The 21,154-nt window shown below is 40.5% G+C and overlaps 1 protein-coding gene across 5 annotated transcripts in view; it reads right to left on the bottom strand.

Annotated features, from left to right (window-relative positions):
• Positions 1-21,154, bottom strand: part of SCLT1 (sodium channel and clathrin linker 1) — a 46,316-nt gene that overhangs the window by 21,502 nt on the left and 3,660 nt on the right. For 3 of the 5 annotated variants that reach the window (XM_083755698.1, XM_083755697.1, XM_083755699.1), the window contains exons 3-12: positions 19,208-19,275; positions 17,167-17,219; positions 15,711-15,780; positions 15,261-15,316; positions 13,228-13,363; positions 12,401-12,523; positions 11,271-11,336; positions 10,351-10,421; positions 721-811; positions 504-595 (exon numbers count right to left, since the gene is read on the bottom strand). In XM_083755698.1, the coding sequence (XP_083611824.1) occupies positions 504-595; positions 721-811; positions 10,351-10,421; positions 11,271-11,336; positions 12,401-12,523; positions 13,228-13,363; positions 15,261-15,316; positions 15,711-15,780; positions 17,167-17,219; positions 19,208-19,275 (826 nt within the window). Of the gene's footprint in view, positions 1-503; positions 596-720; positions 812-10,350; positions 10,422-11,270; positions 11,337-12,400; positions 12,524-13,227; positions 13,364-15,260; positions 15,317-15,710; positions 15,781-17,166; positions 17,231-19,207; positions 19,276-21,154 lie in introns of those variants that run through there. The other 2 variants (XM_083755700.1, XM_083755701.1) reach the window with 2 other exon arrangements.

Raw genomic sequence — 21,154 nt, 5'->3', positions numbered from 1 at the left:
TGCCACCAAGGAATGGAAGGAAAATAATCACAGGTGTCCATCCATGTTAAGAAGCATGTTCTACAGCAGTTCCCAAACTTTTGCAAGAATATCGTTGGATGTAGTTTTATATTACCTACTCTAATACTCACACACAGCCGTCCTCAATTTTGTGGCCTCCTAGTTGTTTTGGACTACACCTCCTATCAACCCAAGTCAACAGTGAGGGATGATGGAAATTGAAGTCCAGAACACCAGAAGGCACTGGTTAGGAAAGGAGTAAACAACCCTTCTGTGAGAAGAAGACGCCGTCTACCAATGGAAGTGTACTTTTATATCCAATACATAGAAAAGTAGTTAGTAACAAGCCTAGTTATAAGTCTGATAAGCTATATTCAATGAAATAACATATCTGTAATGGCTTAAGCAACGACAACAAAAAAGAATTTGAATTTCTCAATGCTCCTCCTTATGGTCCAGAGAATCAAACAAACACACATTCCTTATATCAATTAATGTTCTACCTTTTCTCCAGTTCTTTTATGCTAGATTGCAACTGATGCAAGTGTTTGTCTGATGCTTCCTCTCTTTCCTGAGCAGCAAGCAGCTCTTCTTCCTGGAAGCCACAGAAGTCATTCAGAAATTATCAGAGCTTCGCTTGAATTTTTTTAAAAAACAGGAGCCAACTAACCAAAGTCTGATTAATGCCTTGTGTTTGAAATCAGAAGTAGCATGACATACCTTTCTATCTACCTGGGCCTGAAGATTCTCAATCAGTCTGGTCATTTCATCAACCTTAGTAGCTGCTGTTCTCAAGTCCAACTTGGATTGCCTACATGTAAAAATAAACACTCAATTTTTTTACTTTATTGTAAAAAAGCAGATTAGAGTTACTACCGTATTTTTCGCACCATAGGACGCACCTTGTTTTAGAGGGGGGAGAACAAGGGAAAAAAATTCTTCTGCTCTCTGCCCAGCGCCCCTTCAGCGAAGCGGCAGGAAGCGCTGCGCAGAGAGTGGGAGAATTTTCCCCCTTTTGTTTTCCCGCTCTAAAACAAGGTGCCGTTTAAGGTACGTTCAGGCGGCTACCTTGGAAGCCTGGAGCTCTCCAGGCTTCAGGTTCCTTTCGACCTGCCCTTTGGGGCTGGCGGGGGAAGCCCACCACCAGCCCCAAAGAGCAGGTCAGGGAGCAGCGGCCATAGGCGCGCGTCACCTATCCAGCCGGGAGAGGGTCGCGGGGGGCTGCTTTAGCCCCGTGCGTGCTCTGCCGGCTGGAGAGGTGACGCGCGCATATGGCAGGAGCCTCCATAGCCGAGCGTCACCTCTCCAGCCCGGAGAGCGCGCGCGGGGCTAAAGCAGCCCCCCGCGACCGTCTCCCGGCTGGAGACGCGGGGCTGGGGCGGGGGAAGCCCAAGCTTCCCCCTCCCCCAGAACGGGACCCAGAGCCATGCCGAAGCTGCGCGCAGCTTTGGCATCGCTCTGGGAGCTTGCGGGGCTGGGGGAGGAGGAAGCCCTCCGCCAGCCTCCAAACTATGTCGGGAGACAGTGGGAGGGCGTGCTGCGCCTCTCCCGCTGTCTCCCGAGTTTGCGGGGCTGGCGACGGGGAGGAGCAGGCTTCTCCCCCCCCCGCCAGCCTTCTAGCCAAGTCGGGGGACAGCGGGAAGGGCGCGCTACGCCTCTCCCGCTGTCTCCCGAGTTTGCGGGGCTGGCGATGGGGAGGAGCAGGCTTCTCCCCCCCCGCCAGCCTTCTAGCCAAGTCGGGAGACAGCGGGATGGCGGTGTTCCGCCTCCCTGCTGTCCCTCGAGCTTGTGGGGCTGGCGGTGGGGCTCTCCTGAAGCCTGGAGAGCGAGAGGGGTCGGTGCGCACCGACCCCTCTCGCTCTCCAGCTTCAGCGAAAGCCAGAATTCACACCATAGGACGCACACACATTTCCCCTTCATTTTTGGAGGGGAAAAAGTGCGTCCTATGGTGCGAAAAATACGGTAATCACAATTACTTATTTCATCTTAACTAAACTGTATAATCAAACAATATTTTCCCATACTGAAAACATTTACATTGGACCAAAAAAAATGCATGTTTGTCTATTTTGTATCTCCTCCATCTGCTTTATCTGTGAATCAGTGGCAAGATTACTGCTAAAACCGCTTTCATGCAGCCAGGTCTCTATGTGGGTGCCAAACTGTCTGAAAGGAGCTGACCTCAGTGTCTCAACGAAAGCAGCATGGATCCAAAGATAACGTGGTATGTGCATGGAGATTTTTCAGATACTGAGCCCATACACGTTTTAACAGCTGCAGTGCACAGAACGTACTCAAACTATGGCATTCGCTTTCACAAATGTGGCCACCAACTCTGATGGCTTTACAAGGGGATAAGACAAATTAATGAAGGATAAATCTATCAGTGAAAGCTAGTCATGAGAGCTGTATACCACCCCAGGACCAAAAATCTTACGCCTCTTAAGGGTCATTGGGGAAGAACAGCAAAAAAGAACTACTGCCCTCCAAGTCCTGCTTGTGGGCTTCCAAAAACCATCTAACTGGTCACTGTGGGAAAGGGTCGTATTAACCAGATAAAGCTTTGATCTGATCCAACAGGGCCCTTCTTATTTTCTTATGAAACTTCTGCGAAGCACTTTTCAGCAATAACACCATCTCTATATGAAATAAGACATACGCTCTAACAAAACTGTACAGGGAATTACGAAGTGAAGTAGACATTTCCATCAGCAGGTGCTACTGCAATCTGTGGCTTTCAGCAGATACTTATTGCTCACACCTGAATAATTAAAATATTTTCTCTACATATTTTACTCTCCGTTTAGGGTTAGAGTAAAGCCTGAGACTAAGCCAATCTTGGTCACCCTGATAAACACCCTTTTCTAAGAGCAAGAGACTGCAGCCGTGTTTCTGCTTCTCTGTTGGAGGCTTTAGATACAATCTTTGTGGCTTTCAAGACCTGGGCTAGCTGCTGATTCATTATTGGGGCAAATTTAAAGTGTTATTAGAATATAAAGTCTTTAACAGCTCTGGACCAGCTTACTTCAAGTATCATCTTATCCATATATACCCATTTGACTCCTTTGATCTGTGGAACTGGCACTTTTAAAAGTATTCCTCACTTGTAAGGAACTGATATTTCAGTGTAGCAGCACCTACTCTCTGGAACTCCCTGCCCATTGATATTAGGCAAACATCTTCATATCTACATAGGACTTAACAGAATCTGGTATGTAGGTACATATTTTCCTCAGAAGAGATCCCTCACCAGATGGTCCCAGGGCAGGTTAAAAAAATAACGTAAAATTAAAAAAAACAGAAATATGAGGGGGGAAACAGCAGCACAGAATAGCAGGACACAGCAATGAGGCAATAGGGAAAACATCCACTCAACCAATCTACTACTTTTGCTTACACAGCTACACTTCCACTTATAGCTAAAAACTTTAATCTGATATGCAGTAAACTGCTATGTTTCTGTGCTTAGTTCTGTTGCATGGACAGGACCATTACAGTGGTTCCTTGGGTTTGGAACTCAATTCATTCTGGAGGTCCGTTCTTAACCTGAAACTGTTCTTAACCTGAGGTGCCACTTTAGCTAATGGGGCCTCCCGCTGCCACTGCACCGCCGCCACACAATTTCTGTTCTCATCCTGAAACAAAGTTCTTAACTGCTGCTGTTGTAGCATACATTAAAAAAGTTCGATCCTTCTTTTGCACACTCTGGCCGACAATGCCTAAAAGAAAGGCCTCTGGTTTCTTAGGGAAGGTATACTTAAATACCTTTTTCAGCTCATTATATATCGTTTCCCAGAAAGCCTTCACTCTAGGACAAGTCCACCAGAGGTGAAAGAATGTTCCTTCAGCTTCTTTACACTTCCAACATTTATTATCGGAAAATGGTATATCTTTGCAAGCTTGACTGGAGTCATGTACCACCTGTATATCATTTTCATAATGTTTTCTTTCAAGGCATTACATGCCGTAAATCTCAGACCTGTGGTCCATAACTTTTCCCAGTCAGCAAACATAATGTTGTACCCTATGTCCTGTGCCCATTTTATCATAGCTGATTTGACCGTTTCATCCTGTGTGTTCCATTTTAGCAGCAAGTTATACATTCTTGAAAGTATCTTAGAGCTGGGTTCTAACAGTTCTGTTTCTAACTTCGATTTTTCCACCTGGAATCCTAACTTTTTATCTGCCTTAAAAGCTTCTTTGATCTGAGCATAATGTAACCAATCTCGCACTTTCCCCTTTAGTTTCTCCAAACTCTACAACCTCCAGTTGTCTCCATCTTTTTCTATTATTTCCCAATATTTCGGCCATTTGGCCTCCATATTGAGTCTTTTCGGGGCCTTAGCTTCCATTGGTGATAACCACCTTGGGATCTTATTTTCCAATAATTCTTTATATTTTGTCCAGACATTGAACACTGCTTTTCTGACAACATGGTTCTTGAAAGCCTTATGTATTTTAACCTTGTCATATCACAGATATGCATGCCATCCAAAAGCATTGTTAAATCCTTCCAAATCTAAAACATCAGTGTTTTCAAGAAGCAGCCAATCTTTCAACCAGCAGAAAGCTGCTGATTCATAATACAACTTTAAGTCTGGCAGGGCGAAGCCCCCTCTTTCTTTAACATCAGTTAATATCTTAAACTTAATTCTGGGCTTTTTGCCCTGCCAGACAAATTTAGAGATATCTCTCTGCCACCTCCCAAAACACTCCATTTTATCCACAATCTGCAAAGTTTGAAACAAAAACAGCATTTTTGGCAATACATTCATCTTAATAGCAGCAATACGTCCTGACAAGGAAAGTTTCAGTCTTGACCAAACTTCTAGATCCCTTTTAATTTCAGACCAACATTTTTCAGTTATCTTTAAATAAATTCATGTTCTTCGCTGTTATGTTTACCCCTAGGTATTTTACTTTTTTAACCACATTTAATTCTGTCTCTTTCTGAAACCTTTCTGATTCTAAAGAGGTCAATTTTTCCCCCAAAACCTTGTTTTTTTGCTTATTAAGTTTAAATCCCGCCACCCGACCAAACTCATAAATCAGTTGCAATGCCCTTTTGGTACTAGGCTCTGGCTCCTGTAAGGTCAATACTAGGTCATCTGCAAATGCTTTGAGTTTATACTGTTTGGCTCTGACCTGAATACCTTCCACCAACCGGTCTCCTCTGATCATATTTAAAAGCACTTCCAGGACTGATATAAATAACAGGGGGGAAATAGGACATCCTTGTCGTGTTCCTTTTTCAATTTTAAACTCTTCCGTCACCACATTGTTCACTATCAGTTTTGCCTTTTGCTCCGAATAAATTGCCTCTATCCCATTCTCAAACCCCCGCCCCACTCCCATTCCTTCCAAGTTTTTCTTCATAAACTTCCAAGAAATATTGTCAAAGGCCTTCTCCGCATCTATAAATATCAGGACTGCTTTTGTATTGATATTTGTTTGCAAGAGTTCCAAAATATCAATAATGTTCCTTGTATTAGCAAACAAATGTCTACCTGGGAGAAAGCCTGCTTGGTCCTTATGAATCACTTCATTTAACACTTTTTTAAGTCTACTTGCTAAAATGTCTGCAAATATTTTATAATCCACATTCAGGAGGGAGATGGGGCGGTAGTTCTTAAGTTGTGTCTTTTCAGTTTCTAGTTTGGGTATCAATGTGATGAAAGCCTCTTTCCACGACTCTGGTGCCTTCTTCCCTTCCATAATTTCATTGCAAACCTCCATTAATGGATGTATCAGATAGTCTTTCAATGTCTTATAATATTTGGAGGTGAGTCCGTCTGGCCCTGGAGATTTGCCTAGTTGCATGTTCTGAATGGCTTCTTCCATCTCTTGTTGTGTTATTTTATAGTTCAGAATTGTTCTATTTCGCAGAGACAACCTTGGTAAACCATTCTTCTTTAAAAATTGTTCTATCTCCGATTCGTTTTGCGGCCCTTGTGTATATAATTGTTTGAAATATCTCTGAAAACACTTTCTGATCTCCACTGGGTTCTGGATGTTTCTTCCTTCAATTTATAAGTTTGTTACCGTATTCAATTTTTGTCTCTTTTTCAGCTGCCATGCTAGCAGCTTTCCACATTTATTTGCCGATTCAAAGGATCTTTGTTTCATTAACTTAACTTTCCATTCCACTTCCTGATTTATCAATTTTGAATATTGTGCTTGGTAATGTTTAATTTCTCTTAAAATCTCCTTTGATTTCGGTCTCGATCTTAACTTCTTCTCACCTTCTTTAATTTTCTCCAAAATCTTGTCTTTTTTCTCATTCTGTGCTTTTTTCTTTCTAGTGTTCTGTTGTATCAGAAACCCCCTCATTACCGCCTTATTTGCGTCCCAGACAGTTCTTTTTTCCACCGTGGTGTTCAGGTTTATCTCAAAGTAATCCTTCAAAGTTTTTTGGGCCTTTTTAATAATCTCCTGATCTCTAAACAAATTGTCATTCATCCTCCATCTAAAGGATCCGGTTGGGGTTAGTCTCATATCCATCTTTACGGCGTTATGGTCGGAGCAGGTCTTTGGGCAGATTTCCACTTTTTTTATCTTGGGTGCCAGGCCTCTAGTTGTCCAAATTTGGTCGATTCTTGTCCATGTCAGTTGGGCTTCAGAAAAGAATGTCCCTTCTCTTCCTAGAGGGTTCTTTGTTCTCCAGATGTCAATCAAGTCCATGTTGTCAGTCAATTCAAAAAATGTTTTGGGTAGTCTGCCTTCTTTTGTTACGTTTTGGCTGTGCGATTTGTCCATGTTGGTTGATACCACCCCGTTCATATCTCCCATCATAATGATGTTATCATAGTTCAGATAGTCCAGCATTATCTCATGCAGCTTCTTATAAAATTCCGATTTTCCCTCATTTGGCGCGTAAATTCCTAATATCAGAAACCTTTCTCCTTGAGTCTGGATCTCAATTGCCAGAATTCGTCCTTGTTCATCTTTAAATAGAAATTTTGGTGACAGGCTCTCTTTTGCATATATCACCACACCTCTTTTCTTTACTCGATCCGAAGAGATAAATTCTTGGCCTAATCTTTTATTTATTAACACTTTTCTATGTAGCCTAGTCACGTGTGTTTCTTGTAAACAAATAATGTCCAATTGTTCTTTTTTCAAAATGTGAAATATCCTTCTCCTTTTCTCCGGGATGTTGGCGCCATTTATGTTCCAGCTCAGAAGTTGCAGAGACATCCTGGTCAAATCTGTTATTGTCCTGGTGGTGGTATCTTTTTGTCCTGGTCTTCAGACCCCACAGGTGTAGGTGTAGGTAGAGACTGTGGTCCAGCCCCTGAAGGTCTTTCAATCCCTTTCTGAAGGTCCTCTCCGTAGGTATTCAAGAATTTAACTCTGTCTTCAGCTGTTTTAAATTTCACCTTCTTCCCTCTGAACGTAAAAGATAGTCCTTGTGGAAATTCCCACCTAAAGATAATTAAGTTGCTCCTCAACAGCCTTACTACTTCAAGGTAGGTGGATCTAAGGTCCAAAAGTTGTTTGGGAATATCCTTGTAAATCTCTGCTCTTTTGTCCAAAATTTCAAGTGACTTTCTGTAGTGTAGTACTAGTATTTTGTCCCTTTCCTCCTTGGATCTCAAGGTAATCAAACAGTCTCTGGGCTTGTCCTTCCTTGTAAATTTCCCAAGTCTAAAATCAGTCACAATTTTAAAGTCTTTTTCCTCCTCCAAAGGCCACCACTTGGAAAATTCTTTTGTCAAAAACTCAATTAAGTTCCCTTGTTCGGGTTCAAGTTCTGGTATAAACCTCAATTTTAAGTTATTTTCCCGGGCCTGAAGTTCGATCATAGACAGATAGGCCTGTTGTTCCCCAACCTGCTTATGCAGTGGTCTTACCTCCTGCTCCAGTGCCGCAGTTTTCTGAATGGCTTCCTCTGCCAGTTTCCGATTTTCTACAGTGGATTCAGATAAATTGCCAATTGCTTGAGCGTTCAAAGTAACTTGTTCAGTTAACTTGTTGACACAATCTCTGGTCTGATCAATCTTTGCCGTTTGTTCATCCACTTTTTTGTCTAAGCCCTCCAATTTTTCAAGTATTCTGTCTAATACTGAAGCAGATCCACCTGATGCCATATCTTCTCCCAGCAGATGCTCACTTTCTTCTAGTTCCAAAACATCAGGAACAGATGATCTGCGCGGCTGTGAAAGTAAATCAAAGTTGTTTGCATTTTTCCTCCTCTAGCCACTCTTGTTTGTCTCCCAGTGCCGCTCATTCCAATTCTGTCTGCTAGTCAAGGTCAAATTGAATATGTTCCCATGAGAATCCACAAGCCCATAAAGTAAACAACCAAGTAGGAGGAAAGGAAACCAAAAGGAAAGTCACATATGGTTGTAAATCCAAAGTCCTCTAGAGGGAGCCCACTTATATTGTAGGGAAGAAGTCAAGTTACTAATATCAATTATTTAAATTTTTCCAAACTTCAATACTTTAAAAGCAATGTCCAAACAGCCTTTAATTTCCAAAAGACCTTCAGTTAGTTGTGTTTGGCAGAGTTGGTCTCAAAATAAAACAATGTCTCAATAAGTGCAGGATATAGCAATTCAATGTAACAGTTCCACTAAAGCTCAGCTAGTAATAACTCCAGCAACAAAGTGTCAAAATCTTGCAATCTGACAGTTCTGTTATCTAGGCAGTCCGACTGCCTGGGATTCTTTGTCAATTTGTAAATCCAGCAGAGCAGGTAAAACACAGTTCATATTTTGAAATAAGGCTTTTAAGGGGTTAAGTCCTAGAGCAACTTGAATAGATGCAAGGGTTGATTGTCTTTTAACACCTCTTCAAAGGCTCCAAACATCAAAGTCTTTGCTTTAAATCTTAAGCAGTGGCAAGAGACGGACTTCCTGGTTTCGTCTCTCGCTTTTAGCCGAATTAGCAAAAATTTATCCTCCAAATCTTTATTTCTTTTCTTACACACGAGTTGTTGGTTTCAAGCCGAATGTTTCCAGGAAAAGAGGACAGCGCTCACCGACAGCAGCTACGCGGCTTCACTCCACAGAAAGAGCGATTGACTCACAGCACCGCGCCAACCCTTCCACGTTCCGGGACCTCTTACGGGGTCCCTTCTACGTTTCGGGGGGCGCTCCTGGTGCCCGCCGAGTCCCACAGCCACAGGCTTTCGCTGCCTGTGGTTTTCCGATGTGGGTCTCCGCTGCGCCATAGCGGACGACACGTTTCTGCGGAGCTCCCTCTTCGCAGTTAGAAGAGGGCAGCCATTGCCGGACGTGCCGCCTCCGGAAGTCCTGAGGTGCCACTTTAGCTAATGGGGCCTCCCGCTGCCACTGCACCGCCGCCACACAATTTCTGTTCTCATCCTGAAACACAGTTCTTAACCTGAGGTACTATTTCTGGGTTAGTGAAGTCTGTAACCTGAAGCGTCTGTAACCCGAGGTTCCACTGTACATTAAAGTATTTAAAATATTTATTCATGCTCATCCACTGCTACTTATACAAAAAGAAGCCCCTAAGGCTGTGGCAATCAGTTATTTATGCAAGTATTTACTTGCTTCTTCATGGTGACGCAAAAAAAAAAAAAGGTAATAATCCCATTGTGCAAAATCCAGTGCTGCCATTCTGCTCATCAAATGGCTTTTGGTTCAGGAAAGGTACATGCTAATGTAAGAGAAGTGGACATGATTTTTGCTGATTCAGAATGAGTTTTCTGCCACTGGCACCCTAGCCTTCTCAGCGATTGTTTCCTCACCCTCAGCTCTGAAGAAAGCCACGGGGCTGTCTGGGCTCCATGCAATCGGAGAGGGCGCTTCGGAGCCAGACAGTCAACAGCCCTGGTTAACTCCGCATTCCAGCAGGCCACCAGCAAATCAGCTGAAAGGCCATCAACATGGGATAAAGCAACTCCTATCACTCTCTGGAAACCATTTGGATCCATTAAGTGGCGGGGGCGGACCATCCGAATTAGTCCCACCTCTCTGCAGAGGGCAAGGGCAGCAGAGAAGTCCAGTTGATTAAGAATCAAAAATATACACAACCACTACAATTTAACCATAGTGGAATGGTACTTAGAATATGTGATCGCATAAGCAGAAGGAACTTTCACTATTCCCAGGCAAGGTCTTTATTTTCAGATTCCCCACTGCAACCCCTCAAAAGAGTTAGGGACAAGAAGGGATGTGTAGTGCATGGAGCGCACTGGACTAGAATTAATGAATTTTTCACTGAACAAAAACTTTTTGCTCATTCAAAAGTCGCCTCTGGATATGAACCACTGTCACATAGTTTGCTGTTTCTGTGACGTTAGATGGGTTTAATGAACAAGCTAGAACAAGCTACTAGGGCTCATGAAATAAAAGTAAGTTTCAGAAATCTCATTTATACCTCTGTTGCTTCCGTAGCTGGTCCAGTTCTACATTCTGTTCTGTTACAGTCTTCTTAAATACCTGATTAAGCTACAAGAATGGAAAAGTCTTTTAATACATTCCAAAGAACAAAATAATAATAATAATAATCAGTAAACATAGTATGGTGGATATATTTTTCTTTGATAACAAGACCTGTAGCAGAAAGTTTTAAAAGTTCTGGTTACAGATATGTACTCCAATCAGTAAAAAATTGCTTTCCAAAAAATTACTCTTTGCTTACAGTTGACTCTAAAATGTTTAAGTCTTTCATAATTTCCCAACTTGACTGTCTTCTTCACAAGTTCTCCACTTTCCATTTAAACCTGTTAATTCTCTCTTAAATGTAGCTATTTATATCATTTGCCTTTTTTATTGTATTGTCAACTTACGGCGTACTGCGTTTTCATATCATATATAAAACAACTTTGTACCCTACGCAGTGTTCATGCTCTCTTTTACAAACACTAATCATTTTCACTACCCTCTAACAGAGTTGACACAAAAAGTGAAGAAGAGAAGTAGAGGAAACAGAAAATTGTAAATCATTATTTTGAATGATAATAAAAAACTCTAGGGAATAAAAGGAAATAAGTGTGGTTTCACAGACAGAGGCTTGCTTCTTCATGGTGACGCAAATCTGACCTAATTTCCAGAGCAAGGGCCAAGTATGTTATCCAACAAATAAATTAAAACAGGTTAAAAATCAAGTAGTAAATATGGCATAGTCGTTAAAAAAATAAGGTAGGGTTTATAATATACACAGATAAGAAGTGCCTAGAATCTGCTTTGGAGCTATTTGCATTTGTTTTAAATATTTCCCCCTTTTTAATGGACATTCATATGAGTTAAGCTACAACAGTTTCAAGATGTTATTATAATGTTCAGTGTTTCACTTACTGACTCTGTTTTTTCGTTGTTGAAATGCAGTTGCTTTGTTAGTTGCTGAAAGCTTGTCAATTGATCCTAAAAAGAAGATGCAGAGCATGTAATTATAATCTAAAGAATTTATCATCAACATAAAAATAAATGCTCAAGCTTAACATTTTAAACATTTAAGTACTATTACTATATTGTATACATTACCACTGGCTGTTGTCCAGAATTCTCTCTTTGATGGTTAGCCAGATATTTCAAAAGAAATAACAGCAGCAGAAAAAGCAATAATGGTGTATTTCAGTCCCTATTGTTTTGTGTGTGTGAAAGAAATGGAAAAATGTACACACAAAGTAATCAGTCAATGCCAAGCTGTGGTTGAACATTCTGCAACCAGATGTGAGGTATTTGCACCAGAACCAATAGTTGCATGTGTGTGTGTGTGTGGTAGTAATGGGTCCTATGTATAAAAGCTGTGTAAGTTAAAGGGAGGTAACCCTGCAATTAACCCCTGAAAATCCATAGATGGGTTTCAAAATAAGGAGCTTTGAAGCCATAGTAAGTGTCTCCTTTTCTAATATGCCTTATAGTTTTTAGACCTTCAGAATTCACTGATGTCACATTCTGAAGACAATCTCTGAAATCTCAAGGAAACGAGAAACAATCATGTTTTTGCTTTTACAAAAGCAATCCAAAAGTCAGTTAAGAACCAAATGAAGAGCTTATGGAAACAATTAAAGAGCTGCTTTGCCAAAGGACAAAAGCTCTGCCCTCAGGACAGCACTTATGCCCCCCAAATCCTGACAGAAAAGTCGGCTGGAATAGACGCACCATTCACTGGATGGTCTGAAACAGGATGTTACATGGGATGGGCATGATGGGGACAGACCATGAACAAGGACCCAAAGCCACCTAGTTTCCCGACATGTCAATGGATTGAGTCTGAATTTACAACAGCCACATAGCTAGCATGTCCCTCCAACTGGGACAAAGAGAACAAAATTCTATCTCCCCACTTCCCATCCCAGCCAGAAGGACCTGGTATGGCTTTGGTTGTGGCAGAGCAAGTACCATGGAGTCTCACCCCCACCATAAAAGAGGACTGAAGTTTTAATCAAATTTTAATACATAGCTATTACAATAAACTGGATTACTTTTTGTTTTTGACTTTCAGCAATATGAATCTGTGCTTCTGTCATGTGTGCATGATATATCTGCTGAAGTCGCTCCAACTCCTGTGATACTGTCTGCCAAAGTTCTACTGCATGTTCCTTTTCCTACAAAAATAAAAGCAAATATAGTATATGAGAAACTTTGTTTCTGCTTAGTGCTTATGATTCAGAAAACTGAAAGTGAGATTGTTATTTTTCTACAAAGCCACTGTGCATTATGCAGATACTGAAATATATTCCCACTTGCCTCCCAAAGCGATGGTACTTATTACTTACATGTTTCCTATATGCTATATATTTAAACAGTAGGCAATTCTATTCAATTGCAACCTAGCCGCAAAAAATGGAATTCAAATGTGAAGATTAATTAATTAATTCCCACCTTTCCTTCAAGGGGTTCAAGGTGATATACACAGTTCTATTCTTTCCCATTTTACCCTCATAACAACACTGAAATGGGTTAGGCTGAGAGTGAGCGACTGCCCCAAGGTCACCCAGTAAGCTGGGTGGGGATTTGATCCCTGGTTCCGCAGGTCCTAATCCAACACTTCATTCAATACACCAGAACTTATTATATCATCTTCAACAGACCTTAGAGCTTCACAGATTACCAATAAGATAAAATCCTGAAATTAAAAGCAAGCTTAAAAATCCTGACAAAATTTTACTTTGAGAAGCGCATGCTACCTTCACCAAAAATAAAAACAAAGTAAAAGGAGGGGAAGGGCCAATTCTGAGGAAATATACTTTAAAACTACATACGAAAGAGTCAAGGAACCAAGGCAGTCTAGACGTTTGAATCCACTCACTTTATTTGCTAGTTGTAACTGGTCTTGAAGGTTTCTTATTATATTTTCATCCATGAATGTACCATCCCCTGAGGTAGGACCAGCTTGAAGAGCCTCCAACTGCTTTTCAACAGCCTCTTTCAATTCTTCATGCAATCTAGGTTACAAATATATAGACAAGCAATTTATTTTAAAATAGTAATCAAAGCCGATTTGATGCAAATGAACCATCAGCTGGAAAATAAACACTTCTCAAGTTTATAACAATGTATTGAATTATTCTGGAAGCTATAAGCACACTGAAATCTTTTTACAGGATATACACAAGAGAAACAAACGCTAAGAGAAGCGGTATCTGTAGATCCCTTATGACCATATCCTGGCACAGCGCCAAAGTGTTCCATGTGAACAGCAGGAATTTTCTGAGGAATTTAATAGTTCTTGCTGTGCAATGAAGAAACTGACAAGCTGAAGACAAGTGGCTGCTGCTGTGAAAAATTCTGCAAAGAGGACGTTAGAAACACATGCTATAGCCATAAGACACAATTTAAGTTTCTTGTGGAAAATAGTGGGAGGAATTCAATGTTGTGAATTCCCAGGGATGTCTCTCCTTGTTCTTGGTCTGTCCTTTAGGGATGTCTCTACTTCAAAAAATGAGACCCTTTCCCCTTCCCTTGCCAGATCTGATCTTTCATCAAGGCAATACTGGGCTCTTAGGGCCTCCAAAAACCAGGCTCTCTGTTGTTGCTGGAGGGACAAGAATGGGAAAAAAGACTGATTCCTACAGAAAAAGAAAGTACACTGCACCTAAAATTCAGCATGGAATTGTTACTTGAAAATTTGGAGGCCTGGGGTACTTTGAGAGGAAGGGAGGGATACAACTTTAATAATAAATAAATGTCACTAAGTTAACATACATCAAGTACTCCAGGTCCCCTAGGTAAACCTCTGACACGCATATATTTTTGTTATGAAAGAAAAGTGTAAACAGTTGTGTATGAGCAGTATTATAGATATGTGACCAGGGTTAGAAATATACTAATAATATCCATATAATATTTTGCTTGCACTTAAGTATTTCTAAATAATAAGCTTGGTGGTTGAAAATGATACTAGCAATAGGAATGCTCACTCTGAAAATGCATCTGGCAGCATGAAATCAGGGTAGAAAGAGACATTGATAGCAAAAAGAGGAGAGGAGTGTTCAGATTGTAATCCTATACATAGTTACTTGAGAGCAAGTTTGATTAAAGTAAGTAGATCTAAGTCAGCTGCTAGGCACCGGTCGAGGCATTAAGCCTGCCTGCTCCTGCGCCATGAGGAGGGCCAGGTGACATCCACCACAGCTGGGATGACTCACATGAAGGGCCTGGCTAATGTCCAGAGTCACCACCATGTTCCCCTCATAGGCACGGTGCAGCTGGTGGTCCAGTTGCACCCCATCTGGACAGGGATAGTTATCTAACTTCTGTTATCTATGCTCTTGTAACCTCTAGGTTAGATTACTGCAATGCATTATACACAGGGCTGCCTCTGAAGATGGTTTGGAAGCTTCAGCTGGTGCAGAATTCAGCGGTCAGATTGCTCATCAGGACAAGACATATATACAACGCTTATACTGGCCTGACCGCACTGGCTGCCAATTAGTTTCCAGACTCAATGCAAAGTGCTGGTTTTGACCCATAAAGCCTTAAAAGGCTCAGGACTGCAGTACCTCAAGGACTGCTTCGCCCCATATGAACCAACCTGGACCCTGCGCTCAAAATCTGAGCGACACAGTGACTTCCCACTTGTGGAGGCTCGCCTGGGAGGCTTGCCTGGCACCCTCATTACGTATCTTTTTACACCACATTTCTCTTATGCCGGGCCTCTGGCTGATTAAACAATCTATGGCCTTTTAAACTGTGGAGGGGTTACTGTTTTTGTTTGCTACTATGTTATGTATTTTTGTGTCTATATACTGTAAACTGCCCTGTGAATTTTGGATGAAGGACAGTATAGAAATCTAAAAATAAATGAACAACAACAAAAAATACGCCACTCAGTGCATCGACCTTTCATTTTCCTTGGTAACATGTTCAAGTTTTAGTCGCAATTCCCTCATCTGCACCTAAAAAAGCAATAAATAACAGTAAGCATTCATTTTTGAATAGGTGTCACAAAACTGTTAGATTAGACACACTAAAATTAAATCTCACACACACCATGTAGATACACAAACATCAATGACAAAACGGAATATAAAATACTTTTTGCTAGTTCAGCTACAGGAAAAAAAGAATTATAACATTTTATAACTTAGAACAAAAACTGTTTTTAGTATTGACAATATTAGTCATAATGGGTATTCAATGACAGACATACTCAAATTTATTCACTATTCAACTGGTCTACTCCGAGTAGATTTCAACTGCACATGCTACTATGTCTTAAAATTTGATCTTAATATGCTTGTGTGAAGAACAACAGAAAAACATTTGCACACTAGTGTGTATGATTCATACCTGACAGTACCTCAGCTGTTCATTCATTTCCTTCAGATGTCCATCATAATCAACAGCTAGAGGAGACAGTCTAACGTGGAAGTAAAAATATACAAAATAAAGACATTGGTAACACTGACTGAGCATTCAGTTAGTTTAAAGGAGGTGATCTGTGGCTTGATACACAACACAATCCTTCCCATTTCCTCAGCAAAGTGCTTGTCAATAGAGGGGGATGAATCACACTGAGCCTTGTTTGGTGTAAAGAAAAATCTATTTTCATAAAAGGATGGCCTGCCTTTCAGTGGAAGCTTTACTGCATCCAAAATGGTAACCTTAGAAAAATTTATATCCAGTGAAAATTCCATGCAACATTCACACAAGTGTGCAAATAGATATAGGAAGAGTGAAAGGACTGGTCTACTGCCTATTCAAGAGCTTGGATACTCAGACTTGCTATGGTTTCCCATTGTAATTCCTAAGGCATGAGACACTTGTGGTATTTTGACCCTGTTTAAGAGCCATGGGTTCTCCAAACACAGCTAATGGCATCACTACCATCAAAGAAAGCCAATTAACCTCAAGTTGCACAGCATGCTCCTAAACATGTTTATTCATGAGTATATTTCACCAAGTTCAACTGGACTTGCTTCTTGATATTGTGGGGATAACCAGCATGCTTAAGTCACAAATGGGTTAATACCATAAGCTATCCTGCCAGGTTTAGCTAGAGGAAGCTAACCTTGGAAGGAAGCTAATAAAGCCTACTGTTGTACCCCAGTCAATCAGAGAAGCGCAAAGCCACTCTTGAGCTTCAAACCATTAATTTAGGACTTTCACCACAATAACTAAGCCATGTTTTACTGCTTCTGCAACTTTTCTGACAGATTTATTGAAAAGCACATGAACCTGACATTTGGAGGGTTTGTAAGTAATTTTTTAACTTACCAAACATGTGGCCTTTTCCTATGCTGGGGGAAGAGGGGAACTTTGGAAGGAACTTTGGAAGGAATTCACAAGGACATATTTTAAAGGTCTAACAGCCTATATTTCCATGCTTTGCTGCATATTTTGTGACTTTAAATCTCTGCTGGGCTTCTCTCACCAAAGAGTACTTGCCCCAAACCTGGATCCTGGCATCCAATAATTCTCTCATTTCTATATACCATTTTTTCCTCTTTTGAACCAGTGCTAAAATGGGTCAGCACCAAATATTAATGAGGCATAACACGGTGTTGTTGTTTTTTAAAAAAGGTAAAGCACCATAGAGCACTATCAGCATACACAGAGACTTCCTTTCAAATACCGATCAAGCTGAGAAAGAAAAAAATACATTATTGTTTCCCTTTTTATTCTATATTTCCAAGCTTTAAAATAACATTTAAAAAGTGGCTGACAGAAAACAAGCCAAATAATCAAACCACACTTGAAACACGGTAGTACTTTAAATTTAATTATAACATTAAAAAACCTTTACCTTCGATTCATCAGTTCAGGCTCCATTTCATTGTTACCTCCTAAGGAATTCTTCTGAAATGAAACTATTTCCTTTTAATACTGTTACATATTACCACATATATTTAAAAAGTGAAGCATATTTAATTTTCTAAAATCTTCATGTTTTGGCCTATCCATTCCATATGCACTGATGTTTAATTCCATATTCTGCTTTTACATTAAAATGTTATGTGTCATTTCAGTTCTTCTGGAGATAAACAATCTTTTTCCACAGCAGAAAGAAAGTCTCCATCTAAAATGACTAGTAGTGTTCCAAATGATGATTCACATACCACCTTATGATTAGAAACTAGAACAGGGTGAAATGTTATCATCTAAGCCCATGTAAACATATTAGTTTCTATAGTATTACAAATCTGTGGCACACTACTCACTATAAGTGAGAGCCAGCCTCTTGTTGTACTATGAATTTGTTTTGTTTTAGAAAAACTGTGGATTAGCAATTATTGTTGATCTATAAAGTTATAACCTGGAAGCATCAGTAAAGCTTTTAAATTTGTAGTAGCATCTGATCAATATATGGTTATTAAAAGGTCTTACTTTTCAGTATTTCCCCAGTCAACCTCAAAACAATTACAAAAAGGCCTTTTAGAGTTTAGAAATATGATATAATATAATATGCATTATTATACACACATGTATATACACACTCACTACTTCACAAGGCAAAATACCATCTCAAGGCAGTTCATAAATAAAGTCATACAGCAATTTTGTATTACGTAAAATATTTATAAGCTACCTTTATGAATAAAAGTCATTAAAGGAGGCTTGCACAATAACAGAGAAACTACAATTCAGAGATCATGACAAGGTATGGTTTGGTCCAACTAAGACAATAAGGAAGGAATCAGGGTGGGTGAGGGGGATAAAAGGCTAAGAGAAGCAAGTGTATGAATCCAAAGCCCATTCATGTCTATTGTATGGATTCTGTTATTTTAATCCACAATTCTGCAGATATGTATTTATGGGCAATATTCTAAAAATTAGTACTGTATAAAACAATGGTTTTCAGCCAGTGTGGCATGGCACCCGGGGTGCCTTTAATGATGCTCAGGGGTGTTGTGGGCAACCCTACCCTCCATGCCTCATTCCTTCCCTCCCTCCTTGGATGCCCTCTCGCATCTCTGCCTCCAAGTGTCTTGAATGGCTGTTCGTTGCAGCATGTCTGGTTACATGCTATGCAGGCAAATAGTGCCTCTGGGGCTGGCCAGGGGGGTGCTGGGTGCCAGGAGTTAAGGCAGCCTCAGAGTAAGCAAGCAACCAAGCAGGCAATAGAGCCCAGACAACCAGTTTGTCAAACCTTGTTGTTGGGAACGGGCAGACAAGTGCCTGCCAAGCAGGCAGGCAGGTACCTTTTTTGTGCTTGCTGTGTGCAATGCCTGCCTGGGAGCTGAGTGCCTGGTGCTGAAGAAGAGCCTTTCCGCCATGCAGGCCCGGCAGCACCCACTGCTGCCTCCCAAGGTAAGGTGCTGGCCTCATTCAACTTTGGCCAGTCTCAGTTGGGTCACTAAGGTTGGGAGCATCCTCTTCCCAGACTCCTGTGGGGCACTGTGAGGAAGCATCTCTCTTTGGGGCAAGGGGTGGCAGCTCAGAGACGAGGAAAGACAGCATTGGTTGCCCATAGGACTCCCAAGGCAAGGGGAGAGGAAAGGAGGCTGAATGAACACTCCACAAGGGAGTATGTTCGAAAACGGGTGAGAGGCTGCCAGTTCTGCAGGCAAGGGACCGCAGAAAGAAGGTAGTTGGTCAAGGGAGCCGTGTGCTCAAAGGTTGAAAACTTCTGGTATAAAAAGTTCCTATATAAAAAGAACTGGGTAGCTTCTAACTGCAAACAAAATTTAAAGCGCCTCCATGTTATAGTGTCAATAATATATGCAATAATATATGAAAACTTGGATTTGTAGAGAGGTCTAAAAAATAGTAACCTTTACAACATCTTTCTACAGCGCATCATTTTGGTGGCTTACTGCAACGTAAACACCAGGAAATAAATTTACCTGTTCAACGGTAGTTCTTGTTAGATTCTCTGTCTGAAGTTGCTGGGGCACATCATTTAGCCTTTGATCTGAAACAAATGAATCCCTTAATTTGCAGGACTGATAGTTTAAGTTATGAAATTCAACTAGAAATATTCTCTCCTAACACATTTGCTTCCAGACCTTATGAAGACAACATTTATTTTGACAACATATAACTTAAGATGCAATATAGTTTATAGATCACAGTTTTAATCACTTTTCACTGTGAATTCCCTTTCCTTTATTATTATAAAAGAATGCACCTTTTGAAAAAACCTTTAGACAGGAATTCAACAAAGAAAAGTTTATTGCAACCCATACATACTTATTTGAGAGTAAGTTTTATAAAACACAGTGGACCACTTCCAACTAATAATGCATTGGCTTGCACGGTAAGTAGTTTTGTTCACCAAATTTTATTTACCAACATGTTTGTTGAATTCCACCACCCAAAATCTAAGAAGATAGTAAAACATTATTTGGAGTCACCTTATTCATCTTTGCTACCAATTTACCTAAAATAAGAGTTCACTTGACAGATTTCAAATTGGTTGGACTGGGGTTCTACTGATTATCTTGGAAGTAGATTTTGATGTATGTTGACTCTTGTACATTAATGTTGACTTCATGCAACATTAATTTAGTCATTTAAATAACAATATTTTTAAATGTTTAATTTATTTCAACACATGTATGTTCCTTTCCTGTTCGACTGGTGCCTTCTAAGTCATTTATAAAACATATAAAACTTTTAAAGAGGACAGTTTAAACAGTTTTTCAAAAGGCTATACTTCCAGCAGTGCCACTTGGGGAAGGGTGCCCTAGAACCCAGGGGTTACTCTAGGAAACCCATCAATTTAGGCTTCTGATACAGGTGGGAGGCAGAGCAGAGACTCTCCAGATGATCTTAACAAGCAGGCAAGATCTCAGCAAGTTCTACCCTAGGCCAATGCATTTATGGCTCTCAAGGTCATTATCTGCACCAACATATTGGAAGAAAATGGAGATTGAGTAATACTGAATAACATTCTCAGAAATACTGACAGCAGTATTCTTGACTGGCTGCAGCATCCAAACATGCTTTGGAAGCAGCTCCACATTGAGGGGATTTCAATAATTCAACAATGATGTAGCCAAAGCATGTGCAGCAGTGACAAGAACTGTCTTATTCTGGGAAGACTGCATTTGCTGCACTAGCTGAAGCTGAGTAAAAGCACATCTGGCAACAGCAGTATCCAAACCCTTAAGGCGCAATACTGGCTCCAGAAGTATTCCCAAAATCTGAATATTATCATTCTCCTGCCCTAGTTAGCTCTCACTTAAGGGTGTAATTGATACGTCACTGAGATGAGAGTTATCATTTTGGGGAACATTTTGTCAGGTATTTGTCAATTCAGAATTACAGTAAAACTTTATTCATTTATTTACTGCCTCTCCCAAACATGCCAGGGAGGGTTACATAAAAATATAAAATATATGGAACCTAACATTACAGTAAAAGTAGATGCTTCCTTTGGGTCTGAAAACTATCTTTCTAGATCTGCCAAGTTGAAAATTTTAAAGGAATGTCTGGGCAAGAGTTATTGCAGGGGAAGAAGTTAAAGTGATGTAGTAATGGATGGCAGTGGGGAAAAAAACAGTTTTTCATTTGTTGTAACCCATTCATCAGCAGTACTGAGTTGATTAGGCATGCTTTGGAATTGCAAAGCACTAGTAGGCAACTATATTAAGAAGCTGCAGTAGACCAAGAATAAATGTGTTTTCATATGTTAACACCTGGCTCCCTGTGGTGGCTATTAACATTTTCTGAGCATGTTAGATAAATGAAATTTAAACAGAACAGAAGTATCACAGCTTTTTCAATGATGTAACAAGAGCACCTTTGAAACTCCCTGAAAACAAATGCTTAGTGTTTCACTTTGTGAT

The sequence above is a fragment of the Podarcis gaigeae genome (assembly GCF_964106915.1).
Source record: "Podarcis gaigeae genome assembly, chromosome: 9".
In the NCBI taxonomy this organism is placed as follows: domain Eukaryota; kingdom Metazoa; phylum Chordata; class Lepidosauria; order Squamata; family Lacertidae; genus Podarcis; species Podarcis gaigeae.
Note: the sequence above shows the minus strand (reverse complement) of the source record. Positions and strands in the feature narration are given on the sequence as shown.